We start from the raw sequence: 24,298 nt of genomic DNA, 5'->3' as shown, positions 1-24,298 counted from the left end.
TGTTTATTCTGTGTAACTCGCTGAGACTGAGAGAGCACGAGTGACTGAGCAAAAAGTAGTACACTATTTTTTCTACGGTACTGAGGGATCAGGGTTGTCATGTTCAATACCTGCCAAAGAGAGTTTCTAGTGGCACTGTGAGCTAGCTGGTACATAGGCCAACATACCCGGTGGAGGTGTCTAGATTCAGTCTGACACCAATCCTACAGTGTATGTTATCTAAACACGCAGATCCTGTATAGGTTTTATAGGAATTACACAACACTTACGCCCCTCCAGGTAGGGATTCTAAGAGGCTGGATTCACTTCAAGAAGATGTCTTCTTCCTCCAGCCTGGCATTGCAATCAGTGAATTCCGCATGCTTATTGGGCCGTTTCTCCTATTCCCTTTGGGAGACGGTTGTGTAAGTGTTGCCAAAGGTTCCGAAGGAGGCCCCGACTGTGCTCTCTCAAGCAGTTAAGGATGTGAGAGATGCAGCAAAATTCACCATAAGGTGTGGCCTTGACATAACTGGTTCCTTAGGCGGAACGATTTCCACAACTGTGGCCTTGAGGCACCAGGCATGGCTTATGGCAACTGGCTCCTCAACTGATGTCCAGGCAAATTTGATGGACATGCGATTTGATGGAACCCGTCTTTTTGGGGAGAAGGTAGACTCTGCCCTAGGGAAGTTCAAGGGCTCTCGAGCTACGCCCAGATCCTTGGGCCTCTCTTCTACACCTCGTGGCCAGTCTAGTTCATGCCCCTTTCGTGGCAACAGAAGAGGTTTCTCGCCATGTCAGCCCTATCCCAGCCACCGTCTTGTGCAGACTTCCCAAGTAATGCGGTGACGTGGAAGTGGTTCATGCCGACCAAGGAATGGAAGACAGAAGTCGTCGTCCACCCTGTCCTTGGCAGCCGCAGCCTCCAAGCACTCCTAGTCTGACTCTGCAAGACCAGGTTGTCGTCTCCCACGTTAAGCCAGCGGCAAGCCTCCTGCATTCGCGGGGGTTCTCTATAAATGTGCCATCACACCCAACTCCTTCTCAGAAGTTCTCTTTCATAGGAGCAGTTCTGAACCCATTAGGTACTCGCAAATTGCGAATGCAATTTCAAGGGTGTCGAAAGAACATCCTGTTGCACCCCTGAAATATGCATGGGTGCACATGTGGCGCACATACATGCCCTAAGTGCATGTATGTGCACCACATGGCACTTTGAAAAATGCAAAAAAGTGCATTTTTCTTGGAAATGCTATTTCTTAAGTCAAATTCGCACAACTTCGGTGATTCCTGAATTGCTTTTAAGGAATCGCAATCTGCGATTCCTTAAATGCATTTGCAAAATAGGGAATTGCAAATTTTGCGATTCCCTATTTTGCTATGGCTTTTTGGGATGATACCTCCCAAAGGGCCCATTCGCAAACGGGCCGATTCTAAGAATCCGCCCATTTGCGAAAGGGAAAAAGGCTTGACACATATGACCCATGGTTATTTTCTGTATAATCTTGTTGTGTAACATAATTGTTTCTATTTTCCTGCAGGCTGTCTCAATAATGGGAGATGAAGTCTTCAGTTTTAATATGTCTTTGTATCCTGATGCTACTGAGGGAGAAGCTTATTTGGATATGTCCAAAGTAGATGGGAAGATGTGCCTGAAAGTTGGCTGCATTCAAATTGTGTATCTTCATAAATTCCTCATGTCACTTCTGGTAAGCATTGTGTCCATTACTCACAGAATCTAATGCTTTGTAACTGATCTTCATATCCTATGGGAAAACTTTTAACTCACGTCTTATGGCTACTGCTTCTGGCTGATTCCTCATTTTTAACAATAACCATGCTGTGTCCAGAATTTTTTTCTAGAACTTCTGGATCACCACCATCTGCACTGGATCAGTGAGGGACTAATCAAAAGTAACATAACTATTTAATAGATTTACTCTTTGGTATCAGCAATGTAAATGTTTTTTTACCCCGATTCATAGTTGCGAAGAACTGGAGCCACTCTATGCTTGCTCAACATTATCTTATGTTGTTATATAAAAAAAAATGTATCACCCCTGAAACCCTAATGCTATAAGCCCTCCTTGAGCTTCAAATGACAAATGTTTGGTACCTGCTTGCATTTATTATGCTCTGGGGGCTAGAAACCAAGCATGATATGACATCTTATGATTGTTGTGCACTTTAACACCCTAAGCTATAAATGAGAGAGGGAGAAAATGCTCTACATGGTCTCACATAGGGAGTTAGCAAAATTGAGATTTCAAGAGGGAGGACAATTACCTAAATACCTGGATCTCACCATAGTTCTAACATCATGATATAGAGCATACCATCAAATTGCTCCATCTTGGAGCCAGAACCAGTACTTGAAATGGTAGCTCGCAATGTAGGTTTTCTACCCAATCTGGCAACTACAGAGAAAGCCAGCTTACCTTATAGGAAGCTGTGTTATTGATTTTTACCTACAAACCAGCCACCTGTGGTGTACCCAGGTCACCCTCTAATGTATCCAATCCTGCTACAGGCCATCCGAGCCATTCTCAGTAATTGTGCCTTATGTTTTGATACGACCCTCCCAGGTCGTTTTTTTTATCAAGTTTGAGGTCAATTACCCTTCTACACCCACAATGTACCTTAAGCACCAGAAGACCAGAAGTATATAAAGGAGGAAACAATGAAAGCTACCAATGTCTGAGCTTGTTGACAGGTTTACAGATATCTTCCAGTTTCGAGATGCCAGGCTAACATCTTTTTTTCAATGCCACCAGATCATTTGCCAACAAAACTTGCTGCAGCCGGACCTAAGGTGTTCCTCTCTGGCTGCTTAGCTCTCAAGGTCGGCAGTGCATCCTGCCTAATAACTTCCACACATTTTGGGAGATGGTTAATAAAGCCACTCTTTCCTTGCTTATACATTGGGGTATTTTTCTCCACATCCTCAATGACATAAAAGATCAGCAAAGCAGAAGATGCACACTGATAAGTCACATCATGAATTCACAAGTTCAGTCATGGTGTTATACTATCATGGCTGGGTGTGCTCTCCTTATACTTCTTCAGTGAGGGAGTCATCTGCTCATTAGAGGATTTCAAAGAAAGCATAGGTTTGACTTGGCGGTCTTTCCGCCATCAACAGTGAAAACTCAGGGTTTACATTTGGCAATATAAATGATCCAGCCAAGCTCAGCAGACCCAAAGGAGTTACTTTGACTTAAAATGTGTTGTGGTTCAGGTCTGTATAAACAGCAGCAGCTACACCTCTCATCTGCCACTGAAATGGGAACACCCTTATCCTCTCTATGTGGTTTCTCCGAAGTTTCAGAATGAAGAGAGGTTACTTTAGGTAAATGGGTCCTTAGTATACTTAGTATACTCTTTTCAATTAAGCCTCACCCATTCCCCCTGCCACATCTCATTCACAAGCAGGACTTGAAAAAGTCAACTTTGAAAGTTGACCATTTTCACCTCCTCCCCACAAAAAAACTCTTGATGATGAAAGTCTTGTTATCTGCTGAAAGGGAGAAGTAGAAAGATTTTACATGCTGAGAAGAAGTGGTATTACTACAGATGCCTACTTGTCCCCAGGAAATGAGGAGGCCTCAAGCCTATCCCCGACCCTAACTTCTTTAACTAAATTATGAAGAAGCAGCAATTGAAGATGGTGTTGATTCAGCATATCCATCTGGCACTTCAGAATCAAACTTGGATTATCTTGTTGAATCTCAAAGATACATGTTTGCTCATTCAAATATAAAAATATTACAGGCAGTTTTGATGCTGTATTGATCTATGTTGTATGCTATTTTATTTACTCTTAGTTGGCCTTTTGGCAGCACAAAGACTTTTCACTACAGCTATGGCAGTAGATGTTGGTCATCGCCACAAAGAGGGAGTTTACATCTGCCTATTCCTAAACAGTTGGCTCATTATGCAATCTTCTTCCAATGAAACATTGTAGCATTTATGGACCACAATCAACCCTTGGTACATTATAGTGCTGCCAATCAGTAATATGCTCATGAGTCATAACAGGCATCGTCAAAGTGCAATTATATGACTAAGAGGGGCAGTGTTGGATCAGGATTTCGTTGCATTGAGGCTCATGGCTGACAAGGCAATGTCTCCACCTCAATCTAAAGTCCCTCAGCCCGACATCCTAGTTCCTGATCACATAGTTTGGCCACTTGGCATGTTGTCCAATTCTGCAGTTATTCTGTTGCAGGCACGTGCACCTTGAACCACAAAAAGTATAACATCAAGTGGGGACATTTCTTTATGTGGTGTAAAGATGGGGACCTCAACCCTGTCTCCATACAACCCCACCACACCCTTCCATACCTACTGCACCTGGTCATAATTGAGCTTAGCTACTCCTCAATAAGAGTCCATCTTGTGGTGATCTAAAGATTTAGAAGAACTGATCCTTTTTTGCACCTAGGATTTTAAAACCATTTTGAAAGGGTTGTTAAAAAGATTTCCCTCCTATATGGTGCCCTTCAGTATCTTGGAGCTGAACACAGTATTAAGCCAGCTTAACCTACTCCCCTTTGAAACGATCCACAAAGCTTCCTTTCCTGGAAGACTGTACTTTTGCTTGCCCTCACTTCAGCAAGTATAGTTGGGGAGATAGTAGGTTTACAATAAAGGAGTCCTTCCTCGGATCTGGTAAGGAAAAGATCACCCTTCGAGCTAACCCAAAGTTCATGACGAAGGTGCCTACTGACTTCCACCTGAACAAGCCAACTAGTCTAAGCTTGTTTTTTTCCAAATCCTCAATATCCGCAATAAAATCCCTACACTCACTGGATGTTTGCAGGTGCATCAGATTTCACATGGTCATAACAAAAGATAATTCCATATCTGACCAGCTGTTTCTATTCTTTGTATTCGTCTACTGTCCAGTAAGAGGTTGACTCCACTCGCACATGGAATTATAGAATGTTGGCAGTCAGCCTGCATCACCTTTTGCCACAAAAAAACAAAGCATCAACTCCAGGGTCGAGTGAGGGTGCATTCCACAGGAGCTGGAGGATGCTGGAGTGCCTTTGCATGATATCTTCCATACGGCTCCATACAAGAGCAGGCATGTGCACATAAAGCATAACTGATTGAATTTGAAGTCAGTAGATGACTCAGTAGGATATGAACTCAGTAGACGACTCAGTAGTGGGACAGGCATAACCTTTTAGTAAAGGTGACTCTGCTCCCTGCTTTGTTGTAATGTCATGCACTGCTTGCTGTTCTGATTCAAGTATGTGACTACAGGAATGAGCCAATGCTGGAGAAGAAATTAGTTACTCACCTACAATTCCAGTTCTCAAGCATTGTTATCTTTGAGAAGCACCCAGGGAAGGCAGACTGTTCAGTGATCGAAGGCATGATTGGCCTTTTCTGAAAGGAGTTCCCTGGTATCTCTGTGTGGTTCCCGTTTGGTCCGCATTCGGCCTGTACAGAGCAAGTACCACCGTGATGGCCAACAGTCTGCTGAAGGCTGCAAAGACTGGCTGTGCTTCTGTAGTTATGAGGGAGAGTGAAGCCACATCGTTACTGATGTCGGAAGTTCTGATTGGCCAAGAGGCCGCAACTGCCAAAGATCCTCCAATCAGGATGACTCAGCCTGGAGGCCAGCCGCAGTTGCCAAATTTGAACCAAGTTCTACAACTGCAAAGGAAGACCATGGCTGCTTAAGAAAGGGTTACTGTGCAGAAGTGCCTAACCGATCTCAGCCGCAGCATTGTCCTGAGGCAAAGATGCTGTCAGGCCCTCACTGGAGAGGGACTGCTACCACGAGTCCAGAAGCATGAATCCCACCCATCCATCGCACTGCCACAGGTGGATGTATAAAATAACCAGGAGGTAAAAGCAGGACTTAATAATCTTGGTGCCCGATAGGTCCTGATGAAAGATAGAGTTGAAGATTGCATTCTGTCAATATATTATTCAGGAACTAGTCAAATCTTGGCGTCCGTGACAATTTTTATTAATTTAAGGCTTTCATTTTTTACAGCTCACGAGACCTTATTGTAATTTATCTTTACCGTTTCATTATGGTTCTGATTTATATGTACACCTTATTCTCTAAATTGATTTGAGATTACAAGGAGAGCAGGAGAAAGTGAATCTCTATTCATATAAAGAAATGCGGTTTTATTAACATGTACCTTGAAAGCAGAGACATGTTTATATTCTTGCCTGTTTAATTGCAGAATAATCAAGGAGGGATGCAAAATAGCCACATGCAAACGCATATTTTTTTCAAGTCCAATAGGCGCTAAAGCAAGGAAGCCCATTACAATCCCCTGTTTTTCTGAACATGGCTATATGTCCATAGAAATAGGAGGATTGAGAGGAGACGTCCGTAGCATATAATGTGATCCATTATCAGTCACTCAGCTAATTGTGAATTAGCGATAATCTTTGCTTCTTGGTTTCAGTACAAACCGAGACTCCCTGCCCAAACCTGAATTTTCCTTCTAACTACATCGAGGTTGAATGTTCCCAATTCGGCATCTATACCAGCAAACTTAGAGGTAATACAGCCCGTTACACAAGGGTAGTACGAAATGAATGTTGGTAAAGTTATCCAAGGCCTTCACAAAACTCTTAGTCCACTTGTAATAGTGAGGGTGTAACTCGAGCAAGCAGTTGGTGAGTACTTTCACGTAGGTATTAGAATCTGCACTAATGTTGGCAAGCTATTGACAGGATTTGCAGCAAGAAGCATCATTATTCGTGATTGGTGTTAATGCTATACTTGATTCTCAACATGTACCAGTAAATAGTCCCTGTATTGAAGATTGCCAGGTATGTGAACAGCCGTTGTGAGTGTTGAAAGTCTTACAAATATCAATTTAATCTAAATAATCATTGATAAATTCCGTCTCAGTACATTCAAATTACTTAGAAATAATAGTTTTAATTTAGTTAAGAAATGCATTCCCTTAAAACATCAAGAAGAAACCAAGATAGCAACATCATCCCTAACATGACAAGCTTTTCTGCTTTTGTTTATATTCACAGAGCTTCCTGGATAACTTCCAAGCTGCAAAAGAGACTATCAGTGCTGCCACTGCCCAGGCTGCAGAAAAAGCTGCCACAAGTGTGAAAGGCCTGGCACAGAGAAGCGTCCGGTTTTCTATGGATATTAACCTAAAAGCTCCAGTTATTATCATTCCTCAGTCTTCAGTCTCTCATAATGCTGTGATAGCTGATCTTGGTTTGATCACAGTGCAGAATAACTTCAGCTTTGTGACTATGGAGGGTTGCCAACTTCCTCCAGTTATTGACAGAATGGATGTAAAGCTTACAGAGCTTAAACTATCAAGGTAATCTAAACTATTTCGAATCTAATTGAAGAATCGAATGAGTGTGTTGTTATATGTTGTACTTTTATTAAGCCCCTTCATCCATACTCATGTCTTGCGATGGTTGGGCCGCAGCTCATTGTACCAGAACATAATTTGCACAGCAACAAAGGTTATCATTGGTGGACACAGGTTCGAGTTCACTGCTGTCTCCCCATATCCCCCTTCTTATTTTAACAATCAGGATAAAGAGATGTCTATTTTTTGCTTAACACCACTACCCACAACTACTTATTTTCTGCCTCTCCATGGAGGGGCTCGTTCACTTTCCTGTGAGTCTTCTCCTCCAGTGCTGACTGGTTACCGAGTTGCCTCTCATACTAGTCGTATTTTCCAGAAGGGGCCCGACCCTGGCTAGGTCTGCATTGGTTTGGGCGAGTGTGCCACTAAACTGACTCCCCAATCTATAACATTACTTGGGTTTTGACAATAGTCTCCTGAATTGCTCTCATTTTTCATTGTTGCTGCTCTCTCGAAGCTCTAAGAGGGTAGAAGCAAACGAGACCTCGAAAGCCGTAAGTATGTAGACCCTTTTTTCAGGCACAGAACACATTCCTGTGAAACTTTCTTTCCATAAACTTGCTGGTGCAACAACTAGTACCAGACAAAAGCCACGACAGCCATACTTAGGGAATTTGCAATAATTTAAACAATGTTCTCTAGTTTATCCTTTGTATTCCATTTAATTCCAATTTTGACATGGTTACCAAGTTCTGCGCAGAGGCTATGTGATTCCACACTTTCACTGCTACAAAAATGCCCATCCAGGCCTTCATTTGCAGCCCGTCACAATACACGTTTTTCGTGAGTTTCTACCCAAAGCCGTTCGTCAAGGGTCTATAATATAAAAAAAGACCATCAGTGACCACAGTCCATTAACCAAAAAGCATAAAGAAAACATTCAGTAAACTAAACGCACAAACCAAGTGTGTGCCCTTTTAAAAAGTTTCTATTTACTACTGCCTCTAAAACCTCTACATCAGTGCTCTGCTAAATTTTCGCCAAAACATTGTTGTTTTAACACCGTATTCTAAATGAAAACATACCGAGTGCCTAATACACCCTTCGAATGTCAATATTATTAACAAAATACGATTCCCCCTACTGAATTTACTCTACATGAAAAAAGCCAAGTACTCCATATCCCCAACCCACCAACCAATGAACTCACTGTGCTCCAGTTTTTTATTCTGAATCTGCTAACACCAACGCTTGCAGCGTGACCTTATTCGTGAAGTGCCCTTCCTGAACTGACTACATAAATTAACCTGTTACTCACCCCCAGGTGAGTAACAGGTTAATTTATGTAGGCGATCTAAACTTTCTTTCCAGACAGATCAACCATTCAGTGCGCTCTTAGAAGCTCGTATGGTCCAATCGTACCAGTTGCCCTGCCTATATCCTTTATGCACCGTAACATATGGGCCTCAGCTTTAAAGTTCCATCCTGGCCCACTTTTACGTGAGACCCTTTCAGTCTTAAGTGCCATTGAGTTATAATTCGATAGAACACTTCTCTTGGATGTCTTCGGGGTCTAATTATTCTCGAGAGTTCTCTTGGGCTTCCCCAATAGTTAATTCTACTAGATCTACTCCTCAATGTGACCTGCAACTCCAGCCTAAATCGTTGTGTGACAATACTAAGGTGTCCAAGAAGTACATTGACAAACCTCCAGCTAAGGTCCCATGCAGTGGAGAGGATGATATTCTCGTCTCGGAGCAGAGCAGCAAGTGAAGGAAGAAAAGTGGGGAGTCCTACTCATAGTTGAAAAGTACCATTATTGGTATAACTGTGTATCCAAGAAATCATAACCAGGACAAACATTTGTCGCTCGGACAGACAGGAAAGGTTCTAATTGATGCTATTACCCTTGCTATTACCCACAGACTCAGTCCCGGAATCGCATGACATGCTTTTGTGTCACCCAGTGGTGAACTTTTGTTCACATCATATCTTACCTCCATGCCAAGCCCCTAACATTAATTTCCCCATAAACAGTTGTTGGAGTTTGGGCATTCAATATCAGGTATTGCCAATGGACTTATCTTAGTGGCTTCGTTTAGTGCACTGTTTGTAAAGTGTGATGCGCAGCCCGAGCGGTTTGTTGGCACTCAGCCTAAAAACTTGGGAAGTGAGACATCAGCCACACTGAGGAAGCTTGTCTAAGTATACCTAAGTATGCAGAAACTGGCAAATTGCCTCGTATTGTCCCTTGTGCAAATTGCTCTTGGCATTTGTGGTGGTGAAGAGTTTGAAGGAAATCTCCAGAATGGAAGGCTGTACCTTTTTTTCAACAGTTAGAGAACTCGCAAACTGAAGGTCCTCTTCTGCCACTCCAAGAGATTTCTGTAAACTTACAAAAGGGAACCAACGAAAACTGTTAGAGAAAAGTTCACAAGATTCATGTTTCCATATTGTTATCTAAGTTTTATTATGTGATGCAGCCATTTTCAGTTTTGATCTCTCCATTCTGTGGGACCACAGGTAAAACTGAACATGTGTTTGCGCCAGTGGTCAATGGTAATAAGAAATGAGACCTCTGAAGTGTCTGTTGGTGAAACAGAACATTTGGCGGGATTCGGTTTGACAGATTAGAAGGTCAGGACTTTGCTTCCTCTTAAAGTTGATTTCAGGTAGTGACATACGCATTCCTGGGAAAGTAGGTGTGAATTTGGGGTATGACTGTGAACATCCTTTGGTTTAATTCTGCCTCTTTTTGATGGAGCTCCGGGCATTCAGCTTGGATCTGATGGCTTTTCCTGCCAGAGTAAAAGAAAAAAAAACTTAAGTGCAACTTGACAACATCGTCCGCCATTATCTCAACAAGTGCATGGGAGTAGTTTTCTTGAATTTGTGCAGTAGATGCTCTGCCACTCACTATTCCTATGGGCATCTTTGGTATTGTTGCTCAGTGTTGAGGTGGATCCTCTTTGTGGGCTTCAGGCTGCATTCCCATACAAGTAGCTTTAAAACCTATCAAAATTTGAGCGATTAGAGGCAAATCTCTGCAAGTCACCACAGCAAATGGTAATTACTTTTCTTTGAATCAATTTTTAGAAAGAGTACGATCTGGAGATGAAATAGTGGTTCTTGTGGATGTTTGACCTGGTATATGCTTTTCACCAATTTTGAATCAATGAAATGGTCCTGAATAGTTTCTGATGGTGTCTCATGGAAGTTTTGCTAGTTTCTTTGAAGGTGTCTAAACAAAATTGTTATACAGACCCCTAGATTTCTGTAAAGTGCAAATTTGTTTGGTATGGTTCTGTTAGTCCAGGGAAATGAGCACAGTGCTTTCATATAAGTGCAGGTAGTTTAGCTCCTTCAATTGAAATTATCAAATTCACCTTCGACCTTCCTTTTCTAAAATTCAGATTTTTCACAACTCCCAAAGGAAAGTTTTCCAGCTTCAAACGTGATATGTCATTTGTTGGCTCTTTCAGTCTTTTTGAGGAAAGCCGATGAGCAGTTTTTGTTCGTGATTAGAATGGGAAGGGATTCATTTCAGATTTCCTCCTAGAACAGTGCTCATTGGAACTGTTCAGGTGAAGACTTAACGGCCGTCAAATTGACATTGGCTGAGTTGATGGCTTCACCTTGGAGACTTTGCGCTTTTATAGTGGTAAGTATATAGGATCTGTGTGTAGTGGTTTCAGGTTATGTCTTTGGATTCTATTTGCAGTGCAGTGTTGTTTTGAAAGACGAATGATGTTCAGACCAACTCATCCTTCTTAAGTACAGAATGGGAAGCACAGAATGAATCGGTGGCTCCAAAGATTATCGAGTATAACCAGTTATGAATCAATCCACAGTATTTCCCTCATCCAGAAGTGCCTTCCGGGGTGTGACAATAACAGTCTCACAGTGGCTAGTGCCATGCTACAAGGAGTTATGTAGGACAACAACTGGAACTACATGTATGCCACATGGGCAGCCCACCACTCGACCTTTACTAGGAGGGGTGCCTTTGCAAGCAATAGTTGTCGTTCTCTTCAAACGTTTTACAGCTAGTTAGCCTTCCCTTCAAATGTTTGTAAAAAATGTTAGCATAGGTTTGGGCGACTGGGCTTCTGTCTCATTTGGAAGATTGGAGTTTAAGCATATTTTCAGGTAAAGTCTTTTATTGCTTACCTGATTCTATGTCAGGACCGGAGGCTTCAGATTATGCTATATCTTCCTTCGCTTTATTAACATAAAACTCCACAGCAGCTTAGGAAAATATGTAAACAGTGAACAAAAATGCTTTATGTCCCAAAGCATTTGAAGGAACGTTTTAACAGTCCAAAACCACAACTCCCAAGAGTCTCTTGTGTATTGCTAGTCCACAGTCCTTCTATTATGTCCATCACAACTAGAAAGCCAGCCCTCTCTTCCTCTTCCTCTTTCTTCGCTGCTCCTGCAGCCAGATAAGTGCTTTTCGTGTTTCCTTTCATGTGATATTTACTGGTTGTATTGTTTTTTGCGATTGTTGGGGGCTCGTTACATGGTTTGCTTTCCATTACAGAGTCCCCGGTCGCGGGAACGTTCTACCACGTTCCTACGCAACTTTTTCTTTTCCCATTGGTGTGCGGTGACTGATAAAGCCGCCAGAGGGCGCCCGCGCGTCTCGCCGGCTCTTCGGCGCGCCTCCTCAGTTACAGGTAAATGTATAGAGGGGTCCCCGTGGGAGGGGAATGGTTTCAGCACAAACAATAAAGAATGATTTGGAAAAAAACTCAAATATTACTCAAAAATCATGGATGTTGTCATTTATTCAACAACCACACTTTATACAATTCAGAGCAAAATTTATGATCATTTATAAATAGAGACGTGAATTGGGAAATTCGAAAAGGGCCCCAAGGGGGGGAGGGGGGAAGGGGGGGTGTGCTCAAAGGGTATGTGAAAGATTATAAAGATAGTACATAGATTTATACATACAGTGTCAATACACAATCAACAAAGGTTTCACAAATTATTTCAAAAAACCAAAACGGCCTACATCAATTTAAGGCAAGTATTGGACAAATTTAACAAAGATGGGCCATTCAACGGTCACGTGTACTAATCAATCAGGTACAGGGAAAGTGCCGGATGTCCCGTGGTAAAGAGGCGTCGACGTTTCGACCCCTATTCCTAGGATCAGTTTATTCCTTTGCTGGGGTCTTCATCAGGACCGTGATAGTGGGGAAGGGGACGAGGGGGGGCCGTCCTGAGTCAGAATGTAACAGGGCTCACTCTCTGGTATTCAATGGTGTAGGTTGCCTGTGTGAAGCAGTGCACGTCTAGCTCGATATATCGACCCGCACTACTGCAGAAATGCTTAGGCGTTGTGTAGCGCAGGGTTCGGTGAACTTAAAATGGTCCGACAGACTGGGGACCAAGACGGTGGATTTGTACAATTATTCGCTCCGTATGGTCACGTAATGAACTTTAGACAAAGGAGAGTGAGGCAACAGAGCGTCTTGCTGCACTCGGGTCCGGGTCTGCTGTATACCGCTACTTTAAACAAAGGAGAGCGAGGCAACAGAGCGTCTTGCTGCACTCGGGTCCGCTGTGTGCCGCTAGCGGACCCGAGTGCAGCAAGACGCTCTGTTGCCTCGCTCTCCTTTGTTTAAAGTAGCGGTATACAGCAGACCCGGACCCGAGTGCAGCAAGACGCTCTGTTGCCTCACTCTCCTTTGTCTAAAGTTCATTACGTGACCATACGGAGCGAATAATTGTACAAATCCACCGTCTTGGTCCCCAGTCTGTCGGACCATTTTAAGTTCACCGAACCCTGCGCTACACAACGCCTAAGCATTTCTGCAGTAGTGCGGGTCGATATATCGAGCTAGACGTGCACTGCTTCACACAGGCAACCTACACCATTGAATACCAGAGAGTGAGCCCTGTTACATTCTGACTCAGGACGGCCCCCCCTCGTCCCCTTCCCCACTATCACGGTCCTGATGAAGACCCCAGCAAAGGAATAAACTGATCCTAGGAATAGGGGTCGAAACGTCGACGCCTCTTTACCACGGGACATCCGGCACTTTCCCTGTACCTGATTGATTAGTACACGTGACCGTTGAATGGCCCATCTTTGTTAAATTTGTCCAATACTTGCCTTAAATTGATGTAGGCCGTTTTGGTTTTTTGAAATAATTTGTGAAACCTTTGTTGATTGTGTATTGACACTGTATGTATAAATCTATGTACTATCTTTATAATCTTTCACATACCCTTTGAGCACACCCCCCCTTCCCCCCTCCCCCCCTTGGGGCCCTTTTCGAATTTCCCAATTCACGTCTCTATTTATAAATGATCATAAATTTTGCTCTGAATTGTATAAAGTGTGGTTGTTGAATAAATGACAACATCCATGATTTTTGAGTAATATTTGAGTTTTTTTCCAAATCATTCTTTATTGTTTGTGCTGAAACCATTCCCCTCCCACGGGGACCCCTCTATACATTTACCAAGTGACGCCCAGGTCCCCGTGACTGCTTGGGTCAAAACCCCCCCCTGTATAATGTCCTCAGTTACAGGGGCCGCGCTGAGGAGTCTGCATGCGCCGGAGCCTGCCCTCGCTTACCCCACTGACACCTGGTTTACCGGGTCTGTAACCCTTGTTTCTGACGCCCCGCTGGGGTCTGTATTGCGGCGTAGACCCCGTGAAACGCCTTCGGGCACCTTTTGTGCACCTCAATTGTTGTGTGTGGCTTAGCGCGCTTGAGGGGGTAGCAAGACTCGGTCCCGGTGAGGAGAGTCCGCGCGCTGGGGGGGTTGGTGCAACCCTACCTGCCACACCTGTTGGCCCACAAGGTGATCGCAGTCAGTTTTGTCTGCCCATACTCGAGTAACCTCTCGATTAACACCCTCTTGGGTGCCTGTAGGGTTGTTTCTGTGACTTCATTATGGAAGGAGAGTATGAAGAGGAGCCCTATTCATACCTACAGGACGATGAGTTCTACCAAGCGGTGGATAGCTCCATTTACCGCTGTGTGACGGAGGTGGTGGGGCCCATGGAAGACCGCCTCTCCGCACGCATTGTGGAAGAATGCGCGAAGTTAGCGTCCGCGCATTTGGGGGTGGCTGCCGACCCCCCGGGGACGTCGAGCGGGTTACCGCCCGCACCGAAGAAACCCTGCAGAGAAGGCCCGTCCTCGGAGGCACAGGGGGTGGACAGGGGCACCTTTGAGCGCCTCCGTGACGCCTTCTTGGCGAAGGCAACGGCTGCGCCCCCTGCTCCCCTGGCGAACCCTGATGCTACTGGGGACGTGTCTACGGCTCCCGCTTCCCCAGTGTATGATTCACCTGACACTGATGACGACGGGGAGTCGGTCCGCTCTTGGCGCCTGTCGAGCTCAGCCAAGGAGCTTCCGCGAGATGAATCGGGCATGTTGGACCCGGACGAGATTGTTCACCCACGTTCCGCAGCTTGGACGCCGGGTGAGACGGTGGCAAAGTTCGTGGCTGGTCGACTAAGCAAGCCGCTGGAGAAGGAGGCCAGAGGTTGTCTGCGAGGGGAGTGTCCTCGACCGACTTTGGAAGGGAAGGTGGCCATTACCCCCGAATTGAATGCGAAGATGGCCACCTTCTTAGCAAAATTCATGAAGGATCCCCGGAAGGGTATTGATCGGTCCTGGCGATCCTGTCAGGATAAACTGCTGGATGCTGTTGGGCCTGCCACGAAGATCCTCGACATGGCGGAGGAGGCGAAGGCGAATGGCACAGTCATTTCCCCGGAGGTGCTTTCCAATTGGGCACAACAGGTTATCGTGTTCCTGGGTAATGCCAATTGTGCCCTATCCACCGAACGCAGGTGTTCCTTGTTGATTAAATTGGACCCTAAGTTGGAGGATCTGGCCTCGTCGGAGGCGGGCGCGGTAGCCCAGGGAGGCCTCTTCGGCGAACCCTTCATCAGGGAGCTGGGCAAGTTCGTGTCCACCTTTACATCACTGGACAAGGCACAGCCCAGCATCAAACGCGTTTTTCACCAGCGTTTCTCCGGAGGGGCCGGTCGCGGTAGGGGCCGCGCGACCGGCCGTGGCCAGCAGGCCAATAATAGAGGGCAAGGCTCCGGCAGAGGCCAGTACCAGACCTCTGCGAACTTTAATAATTTCTACCCCACCAGAGGGCAACGCTTCGGCGGCAGAGGATTCAAGAAGAATTCCGGACAAGGAAATACCTCCGGTGAGTGTCCTTTGTTTAGATCAAGTTCCGATAGGTGGGAGGTTGGCAACCTTTTACGAGGAGTGGGAGTTGCTCACTGCCGACGCTTGGGTCTTGCAAACCATACGTGGGTTCCACATAGAGTTCTACGACCAACCCACTCAGGCAGTGTCCCCACGTCCGATGGTGTTTTCAGAGTCCGACGCGCGTTTGATAGACGGAGAGGTCTCGGAATTGCTTCGCAAAGGGGCCATCCGTCTATCAACGCGCCACCCCAACGGTTTTCTCAGCAATGTCTTCCTAGTGGACAAGACGGATGGGGGCAAGAGACCGGTGATCAATCTCAAAGAGTTCAACGAGTGGTTGATCTATCGACACTTCAAGATGGAGGGTATCCATCTCCTTTGAGATGTGCTCCTCCCTCGGGATTGGATGGTGAGGTTGGATCTCAAGGACGCCTATCTGGTCGTTCCTATCCACCCGCCGCATCGTCGTTTCCTTCAGTTTTTATGGAACGGCAGAGTGTTCGAGTTCACCGCGCTGCCGTTCGGCCTTTCATCGGCCCCCTGGTGCTTCACAAAGGTGCTGCATCCGGTGGTGGAGCTCCTCAGGGGTCAGGGGGCGCGGATGTTGGTATACTTGGACGACATCCTCCTTATGGGACAATGTCCGGTGATCTTGGCTGGGCAGCTGCAACAAGCCGTGCAACTTCTTCAGAAACTGGGGTTCGTTATCAACGGCTCAAAGTCGGTTTTGATTCCCACTCAGAAGATTACCTTCCTGGGTTTCGTGGTGGATTCGGTGGAGGCGGTTCTAAGCCTTCCGGGCCGGAAGATCGCGAAGATCCGACACCTGCTTCGACAGACGATCACCAAGGATCGCACGTCTTTGCAGCATGTCGCCAAGGTGGTAGGACTTCTGTCGTCCTCCATTCAAGCGATTTTCCCGGGGCCCCTACATTACAGGGCACTTCAATGCCTCAAGGCTCAGCACCTCCGGAGAGGGATGTGCTACGATCAGTGGGTTCCTCTCACGGAAGAGGTGAAAGAGGAAATGTCTTGGTGGCTGTCTCAAATGGAGGCGTGGAATGGTCGGGCGATCTTCAGGTCGGCCCCAGATCTAGTCATAGAGTCCGATGCCAGCAGGTTGGGCTGGGGCGCTCGGTGCGGGGATTTCTCCACCGGCGGCGCCTGGTCTTCAGACGAACAACGGTTACATATCAACTGTTTGGAGCTCCTGGCGGGCTCCTTCGCAGTCCGTTGCTGGACCAAGGATTCGGTCAAGGCCTGTGTTCTGCTGAGGATGGACAATGTTTCAGCGGTTCGATATGTGAACCATCTAGGGGGTCCTCGTTCCCGCGCTCTGGCGGATTTGGCGAAGGACTTCTGGGACTACTGCCTGTCGCGCCACATTGCTGTGACGGCGGAGTACCTGCCGGGTCAGGCCAATCAAGTAGCGGATTGGCACTCCAGATACCTCAGGGATGCCAGTCAGTGGAAACTGGATCCGGGAGTCTTCCGGTGGTTGCAAGACCTCTGGGGTCCCTTCTCGGTGGACCTGTTTGCGTCCCGTCTGGACCACCAACTGCCGCGTTTTTTCAGTTGGAGGCCGGACCCTCTGGCGGAGGCCACGGATGCCTTTCTGCAGGACTGGAGTTGGGAAAGACCGTTTGCGTTCCCCCCCGTTCTCCATGGTGGTGCGGACTGCGGCCCAAGTACGCCGCCAGGGAGCGGAGCTGGTGTTGGTTACACTGCTCTGGAGGTCTCAAGTATGGTTTCCGGTTCTTCTGGAACTTTCTTGGGATTCTCCAATCCTACTCCCCCTGTTTCCTCTGCTCCTGAGGAATCCGGATCAGGAACCGCATCCTCTCATCTCGCGGGGCTCGCTCCGCCTCATGGCATGGAGGCTCTCCGGAGACGCTGGTCGCTCCCAGGCCTTTCGGGGTCGGCTGAGCACCTGCTCTCAAAAGCATGGGCCGATAGTACGACGAAGCGCTACAGATCCGCTTGGCTTAAGTGGATGCGTTGGTGTCTACGAAGGGATTTGGATCCCTTGGTCGCGGGCCTCGTTCCCGTGCTAAATTTCCTGGCTGACCTAGCCGACAAGGGTCTTGCCTACAGAACAATTAATGCGATTCGGTCGGCGATTTCGGCAGGCCATGACAACATCGATGGCTCTCCGGTGGGTGAGCACCCCTTTGTTTGTCGGCTTCTGCGGGCTATTCGACTCTCATTGCCTCCTGAGCCCAGGTATTCCGTCCTTTGGGACTTCAATTTGGTCCTGAACTTGTTCCTTTCATGGCCGGCCAACTCCTATCTGTCTCTTAAGGAGCTCTCGGCAAAGTTGGCCATGCTGTTATGTTTGGTTTCTTGTAGACGTGTGTCTGACGTGCGTGCTCTGGATATATCGGCACGTATCTTTTCCCCGGATGGGGTTACTTTTACTGTGGGTCGACGCACTAAAACGTCGTCACGGTCCATTTCCTACCCAGCTTTTCTAGACACTCCCAAGTTGTGTGTTGTGCAGTGCCTCAAAGCATATGAGGATTTAACTTTGGAATTGCGCCCCCCGGGCGAGCGTCAATTGTTAATTGCCTTGCGAAAGCCACACAAAGCTGTATCCTCCCCCACTATTGCTAGGTGGGTGCGTTGGGTCATGCAAGAAGCAGGCATCAATACAAATCTTTTTGGGGCACACTCTGCCAGAGGGGCCATGGCCTCTAAGGCGTTTTCTGTGGGTGCCCGCTTGGAGGATCTAATGCGAGCTGCGGATTGGTCCTCGGATTCCACCTTTAAGAGGTTCTATTTTAAACCCGTGGTGGATTTGGCCCAGTTGGTGGTAAGTAAGCTTTGAACTAGCATAATCTGAAGCCTCCGGTCCTGACATAGAATCGAAATTTGCCTAGCTTATGTAACGGTAAGTTTCAATTCTATTAAGGACACGGAGGCGAGGATTATCCCACCCTGGATACACAGTGGTCTCTATACCCACCCGTATGACAGTAAGTAAAGCGTTTTCCTTTATACGGTTTCTGTACTGTGCCAGTCGTTGAGTACTCCTTTGTCTTATTGTTGCATTCCTATGCCACCTCGCTTACGCTGTCCCTTTTTTTCGACAGGCAACGAGGGTGTTAAGCAGGATCAATGAGGTGATGGCGTGATCTGCGCGAAGAAAGAGGAGGAAGAGGAAGAGAGGGCTGGCTTTCTAGTTGTGATGGACATAATAGAAGGACTGTGGACTAGCAATACACAAGAGACTCTTGGGAGTTGTGGTTTTGGACTGTTAAAACGTTCCTTCAAATGCTTTGGGACTTAAAGCATTTTTGTTCACTGTTTACATATTTTCCTAAGCTGCTGTGGAGTTTTATGTTAATAAAGCGAAGGAAGATATAGCATAATCCTCGCCTCCGTGTCCTTAATAGAATTGAAACTTACCGTTACATAAGCTAGGCAAATTTCGATTCCTACACATTTGAATATGACGTTCAAATATCTCAGAACTTATTCAGTAATCTTTCAAACACAAGGAATGTGCAGAGGCACACGTGTTAATTGGAAGGCAGACTTATGCACCTTTGGCTTTGGTGGATACTGGGTTCCGGGTGCTGTCATATTGTCAATACCACTGAAATCATTCAATGCTTTGGCTTTTTTCGCAGAATCATGGGTTTTGCCACATTATCCATCATCTGCAGATTTTTTTTAAATATATTTTGTTGTTTCTAACTCAAATGGATCAGAAGATACAAAACCTGTAGGAACGTGTTTGCATGCATAGAAAGTCCCTTCGCAAATATTAACTAGTAATTTTTCAGTTGCTTGTTTTGTATTTGGTTGTTAAACTGATATTGAGGTGAAATATTTTCCTAGGCAGTATTACCATGTGTAAAAATTGCGAAAAAATGGAGTAATATTGTCAATATTGTGCCGCATCATGCTGCATAATTGCATTCTTTTGCTGCATAATTTAGTCAACTCAATTGCATACTTTGGTGCTTCCCTACCTCATAATTAGTGGCCTTGCATATGGTGCCTGAGGGTGTCGCACTGACATTGCGTGATGTGGATTCAAAAACAAAACTCCAGTACATAAGTAGCGCACCTTGCTGATCCATTAAGTTCGCCATCTGGAGGCGGCCCGCCAGCTTGTACTCTGGAACAGACTTGGAGTGTTTAGATGTTCTAGTAGTCATGTAGATTCCAAAAGATGTGCCTTCATTTCGTGTTTTATGCTCGAATTTTTCTCATCATGTGCAAACTTTTGCAAGCCCAACATCCAATGAGAAGACTGCAGCAGTTACAGAGCCAGACACACCATGCGGGCACAGTACAGTTGCCTCTTCAACCCCCACCGTGCTTGCTCCACTCCACAGATCTGGATTAACAGCGAATCAGGCTTCAAACAGATCTGCATAACCTTGCTATCAACTAGTGATAGCAAATTGATTTGAGACATTGCCTTCAGAGTGTGGGAGGGTACTGGGAGTCCGGGCGCTGTGTGAAAGAATTGCTTTGGATGAGGAGCATTGAAGTAGCTGCTCTTCAATGTCAGTGGCTCAGTTTTCAATACCCAAGCCAAAGTCAGGCACAGAAACAGGTTTCAGATAACAGAATGGATGATGATTCAATACTGGCCAATATTATCTCAGAGGCGACTGGGGTTCAATCAATCAATCAATCAAAGACAATTATAGAGCGCACTACTTACCCGTAGGGTCTCAAGGTGCTTGGGGGGGGGGGGGGTGCCGTTACTGCTCGAACAGCCAGGTCTTGAGCTTCTTCCTGAAGGAGAGGTGGTCTTGGGTCAGGCGCAGGTCGGGAGGGAGGGAGTTCCAGGTCTTGGCGGCCAGGTAGGAGAAGGGCCTTCCTCCTGTTGTCGCTCTTCGGATGCGGGGGACGGCGGCGAGGGCGTGGCTGGCTGATCGGAGGTGGCGCTTGGGAGCGTAGAAGTTGATGCGGTTGTTGAGGTAGCTCGGGCCTTGATCGTGTAGGGCTTTGTGTGCGTGGGTGAGGAGACGGAAGGTGATTCTTTTGTTGATGGGGAGCCAATGCAGGTCTCTCAGATGTCCGGAGATGTGGCTGTTTCGTGGGATATCGAGGATGAGTCTGGCTGAGGCGTTCTGGATCCGCTGGAGTCTCTTCTGGAGCTTGGCGGTGGTTCCGGCGTAGAGGGCGTTGCCGTAGTCCAGTCGGCTGGTGACGAGGGCCTGGGTGACAGTCTTCCTGGTCTCGGTGGGGATCCACCGGAAGATCTTCCGTAGCATGCGCAGGATGTTGAAGCACGACGAGGAGATGGCGTTGACTTGTCTGGTCATGGAGAGGGAGGGGTCCAGGATGAAGCCCAGGTTGCGTGCGTGGTCCGTCGGTTTGGGTGCGGTGCCCAGGGCGGGGGGCCACCAGGAGTTGTCCCAGGCGGAGGGCGAGGAGCCCAGGATGAGGACCTCCGTCTTGTCTGAGTTCAGTTTCAGGCAGCTGGTCGTCATCCGCTCGGCTACATCTTTCATCCCTTCGTGAAGGTTGGCTCTGGCGGCGGCGGGGTCGTTGGTCAGGGAGAGGATCAGCTGGGTGTCGTCGGCATAGGAGATGATGTTGAGGTTGTGTTGGCGTGCGATGGCCGCGAGGGGGCTCATGTAGACGTTGAAGAGGGTGGGGCTCAGCGAGGATCCTTGAGGGACGCAGCAGATGACTTTGGTGGCCTCTGACTTGTACGGTGGTAGGCGGACTCTCTGTGTTCTTCCGTCGTGGAAGGAGATGATCCACTCCAGTGCCTTCTCCTGGATTCCGACGTTGCTGAGGCGCTGCACTAGGGTGCGGTGGCAGACAGTGTCGAATGCCGCGGAGAAGTCTAGGAGGATGAGGGCCGCTGTTTCTCCGTTGTCCATCAGGGCTCGGATGTCATCGGTGGCAGCGATGAGGGCGGTCTCGGTGCTGTGGTTGGCTCGGAAGCCAGACTGTGAGGGGACGAGGGATCCATTCGTCTCGAGGAAGGCGGCCAGCTGTTTGTTGACGGTCTTCTCGATGACTTTGGCTGGAAACGGGAGGAGCGAGATGGGGCGGTAATTCTTGAGTTCGGTGGGGTCCGCTGTTGGTTTCTTGAGTAGAGCGCTGAGTTCGGCGTGTTTCCAGCTCTCCGGGAAGGTTGCGGTGTCGAAGGAGGTGTTGATGATGTCCCGCAGGTGGGGTGCGATGACAGCGTCGGCCTTGTTGAAGAGGTGGTGAGGGCAGGGGTCGGTCGGAGATCCGAAGTGGATGGAGTTCATCATGCGGACGGTGTCTTCGGTGCTGATCGGAGTCCAGGCGCGGAGGGTGGTGGTGGGCGGCGTTGCTGCGGTCGTGGCGTGCGTCGGTTGAATGCTGAAGCTGTTGTGTATGTCCGCGATCTTGTTGTGGAAGTAGGAGGCGAGGGAGTTGCAGAGGTCTTGCGATGGGCTGATGTCGTTGTTTCCGGCGTTGGGGTTGGAGAGCTCTTTCACGATGTTGAAGAGTTCCTTGCAGTTGTGTGCGTTGTTGTCCAGCCGGTCCTTGAATGCAGTTTTGCACTTTAGGAATAAAATCGAGTGTTTGTGGTTAGGAGCTGCCACAGAGACAATTGCTCTACATTTCGAGGTTCAAAGTGGTGCCTATAAAAACATTATAGGAGAGGAATATACAGGAAAATCTAATATTAAATGAAGAAGCGGTATAGAAGCTACAGAATGTATTCCATATAACGTATGTAAACAGCTAATATTTTTGATTGTTTTTATTCTTTATTTGTGTGCACAAGTGTGTTGTTGAAAGAACTGTTATTTCAATTTCTCCAGTGTTCTAAATGAATAATTAGAGCATACATTTCTCGTGCAAGCGATTTTTTTTAAGGTAACACATTACACACTGGCCCAGGCTCTAATGCCCTTCCGCCTACCTGCTCCATTGATCTATTTATTGGAACTTCTCTTCACAAGTTCCATATGGCCGGGATACCCGTCACCCCCCCCCAACACAATCCCCAAGGATGGGAAGACGGACACAGTTCTTGACTTTTGGAAGGCGGGAGGGAGTTACCCTCCCGGCCGTATTTATTAAAATATGAAACAAAATTAAAACATTAAAATAACAGTTTCATATCATGTACAATTTCATTTTCACATTACGATGTTTATTGGCTAACCTTAACACAGCTCTAATACAAAGGTTCTCCTAGCCGATTCTAAACATCCTGCAAATGCATATACTCAACATTAAATTGTACATCCTAACATTACAGGCCAACGGCAAGGTCGTAACCGGTGTCAGATCCCTAATACCAGAACTCCCCCCTTACTTGTAAGGGGCGGGCGCACAGAGGACTGTACCTCTGTGCCAACTTCCAATTTCCCTTGTCTTAACGGGGGCCCCATATTTACTCGACGCCATCTTAGTGGTCGTCCGAGGACTCGTGTGAGGTGTCTAGAAGGTAGCGTAGACCCCCCTCCCACCCCACACTGCTTACCACATCCGCCGTCGCGGATGTCCTGGCCCCGGGAAATTCCCAGGAGGGGCCCGTAGCCCCTCCTCCCCAGGGAGGGGCCTATGACCGCCTTCCCTTTCGGCGGCCCCATCCTTAGAGGGGTACCGCCTCCCCGTGTGAGGGGCCAATGGCCGCCTCCCCCCGGGCGCTCCCATCCATAATGGGTGGCGCCCCACCTCTAGGGATCTTCCAATTACTGCTCACCGATCATGACCTTACCGCCCGACCAAAATAAATACGACATTTTGAACCTAATGAGGACGGAATAAACGGTTAGACTGGATATCACACAATAACCTTTATTTACGCAAGTAACACATCATTCAATTAGGTTGTGATACTTCGCCTAAGAACATGCTAAATAGCAACCATTTTATTATCCTCAAAAAAGACAATCCAGACTTTATTAACACAACCTGTAAAAGAGATAATATCACCGTTAATCGACTTTATTGCAGTACTAATCGTTGCCATAAGGGGCTGGTGGGTGGGTCAAAATTGGCTCCTTGTTCCGTCTCGGGCTCACGTGCAACGAGGAGGTGCAGCTTCCAAGCACAGGAACAAGAGGATGCTTCCTTAGATTGTTGCTCTTTTATTCTTCTTCGGGAGGGCGTGTACCCTCCTCCGATCCGCCTACGGGGCGTGGCCAACGGTGTAGGTGTCTAGGACAACCCCTCCTGGGCGGGAAAAGGCGCGCCCCGGCTACGCCGCTTCGGGCATACCAGCCGGGACACGCCCCCGCCCAAAATGGTTTCCCGGGGGGGTCAGGGCACCCTACCATACGTTCGGGGGGACCGAGTGGTCGCCCCTTTCCATATGGCCGGGATACCAGTCACCCCCTCCCAACACAATCCCCAAGGATGGGAAGACGGACACAGTTCTTGACTTTTGGAAGGCGGGAGGGAGTTACCCTCCCGGCCGTATTTATTAAAATATGAAACAAAAATAAAACATTAAAATAACAGTTTCATATCATGTACAATTTCATTTTCACATTACGATGTTTATTGGCTAACCTTAACACAGCTCTAATACAAAGGTTCTCCTAGCCGATTCTAAACATCCTGCAAATGCATATACTCAAAATTAAATTGTACATCCTAACATTACGGGCCAACGGCAAGGTCGTAACCGGTGTCAGATCCCTAATACCAGAACTCTCCCCTTACTTGTAAGGGGCGGGCGCACAGAGGACTGTACCTCTGTGCCAACTTCCAATTTCCCTTGTCTTAACGGGGCCCCATATTTACTCGACGCCATCTTAGTGGTCGTCCGAGGACTCGTGTGAGGTGTCTAGAAGGTAGCGTAGACCCCCCTCCCAC

General features: G+C 47.2%; 1 protein-coding gene across 1 annotated transcript in view; it reads left to right on the top strand.

Moving 5' to 3' along the window:
* VPS13C (vacuolar protein sorting 13 homolog C) overlaps positions 1-24,298 on the top strand; it is a 2,437,235-nt gene that overhangs the window by 828,058 nt on the left and 1,584,879 nt on the right. Inside the window, exons 34-35 of the mRNA XM_086955811.1 lie at positions 1,524-1,691; positions 7,009-7,313. Coding sequence (XP_086811937.1) covers positions 1,524-1,691; positions 7,009-7,313 — 473 coding nt within the window. The remainder of the gene's footprint in view (positions 1-1,523; positions 1,692-7,008; positions 7,314-24,298) is intronic.

This window comes from Lissotriton vulgaris, chromosome 2_1 (assembly GCF_964263255.1).
Source record: "Lissotriton vulgaris chromosome 2_1, aLisVul1.2, whole genome shotgun sequence".
NCBI lineage: Eukaryota > Metazoa > Chordata > Amphibia > Caudata > Salamandridae > Lissotriton > Lissotriton vulgaris.
The sequence above is the reverse complement of the archived record's forward strand: the minus strand, read 5'-3'. Positions and strand labels throughout refer to the sequence as shown.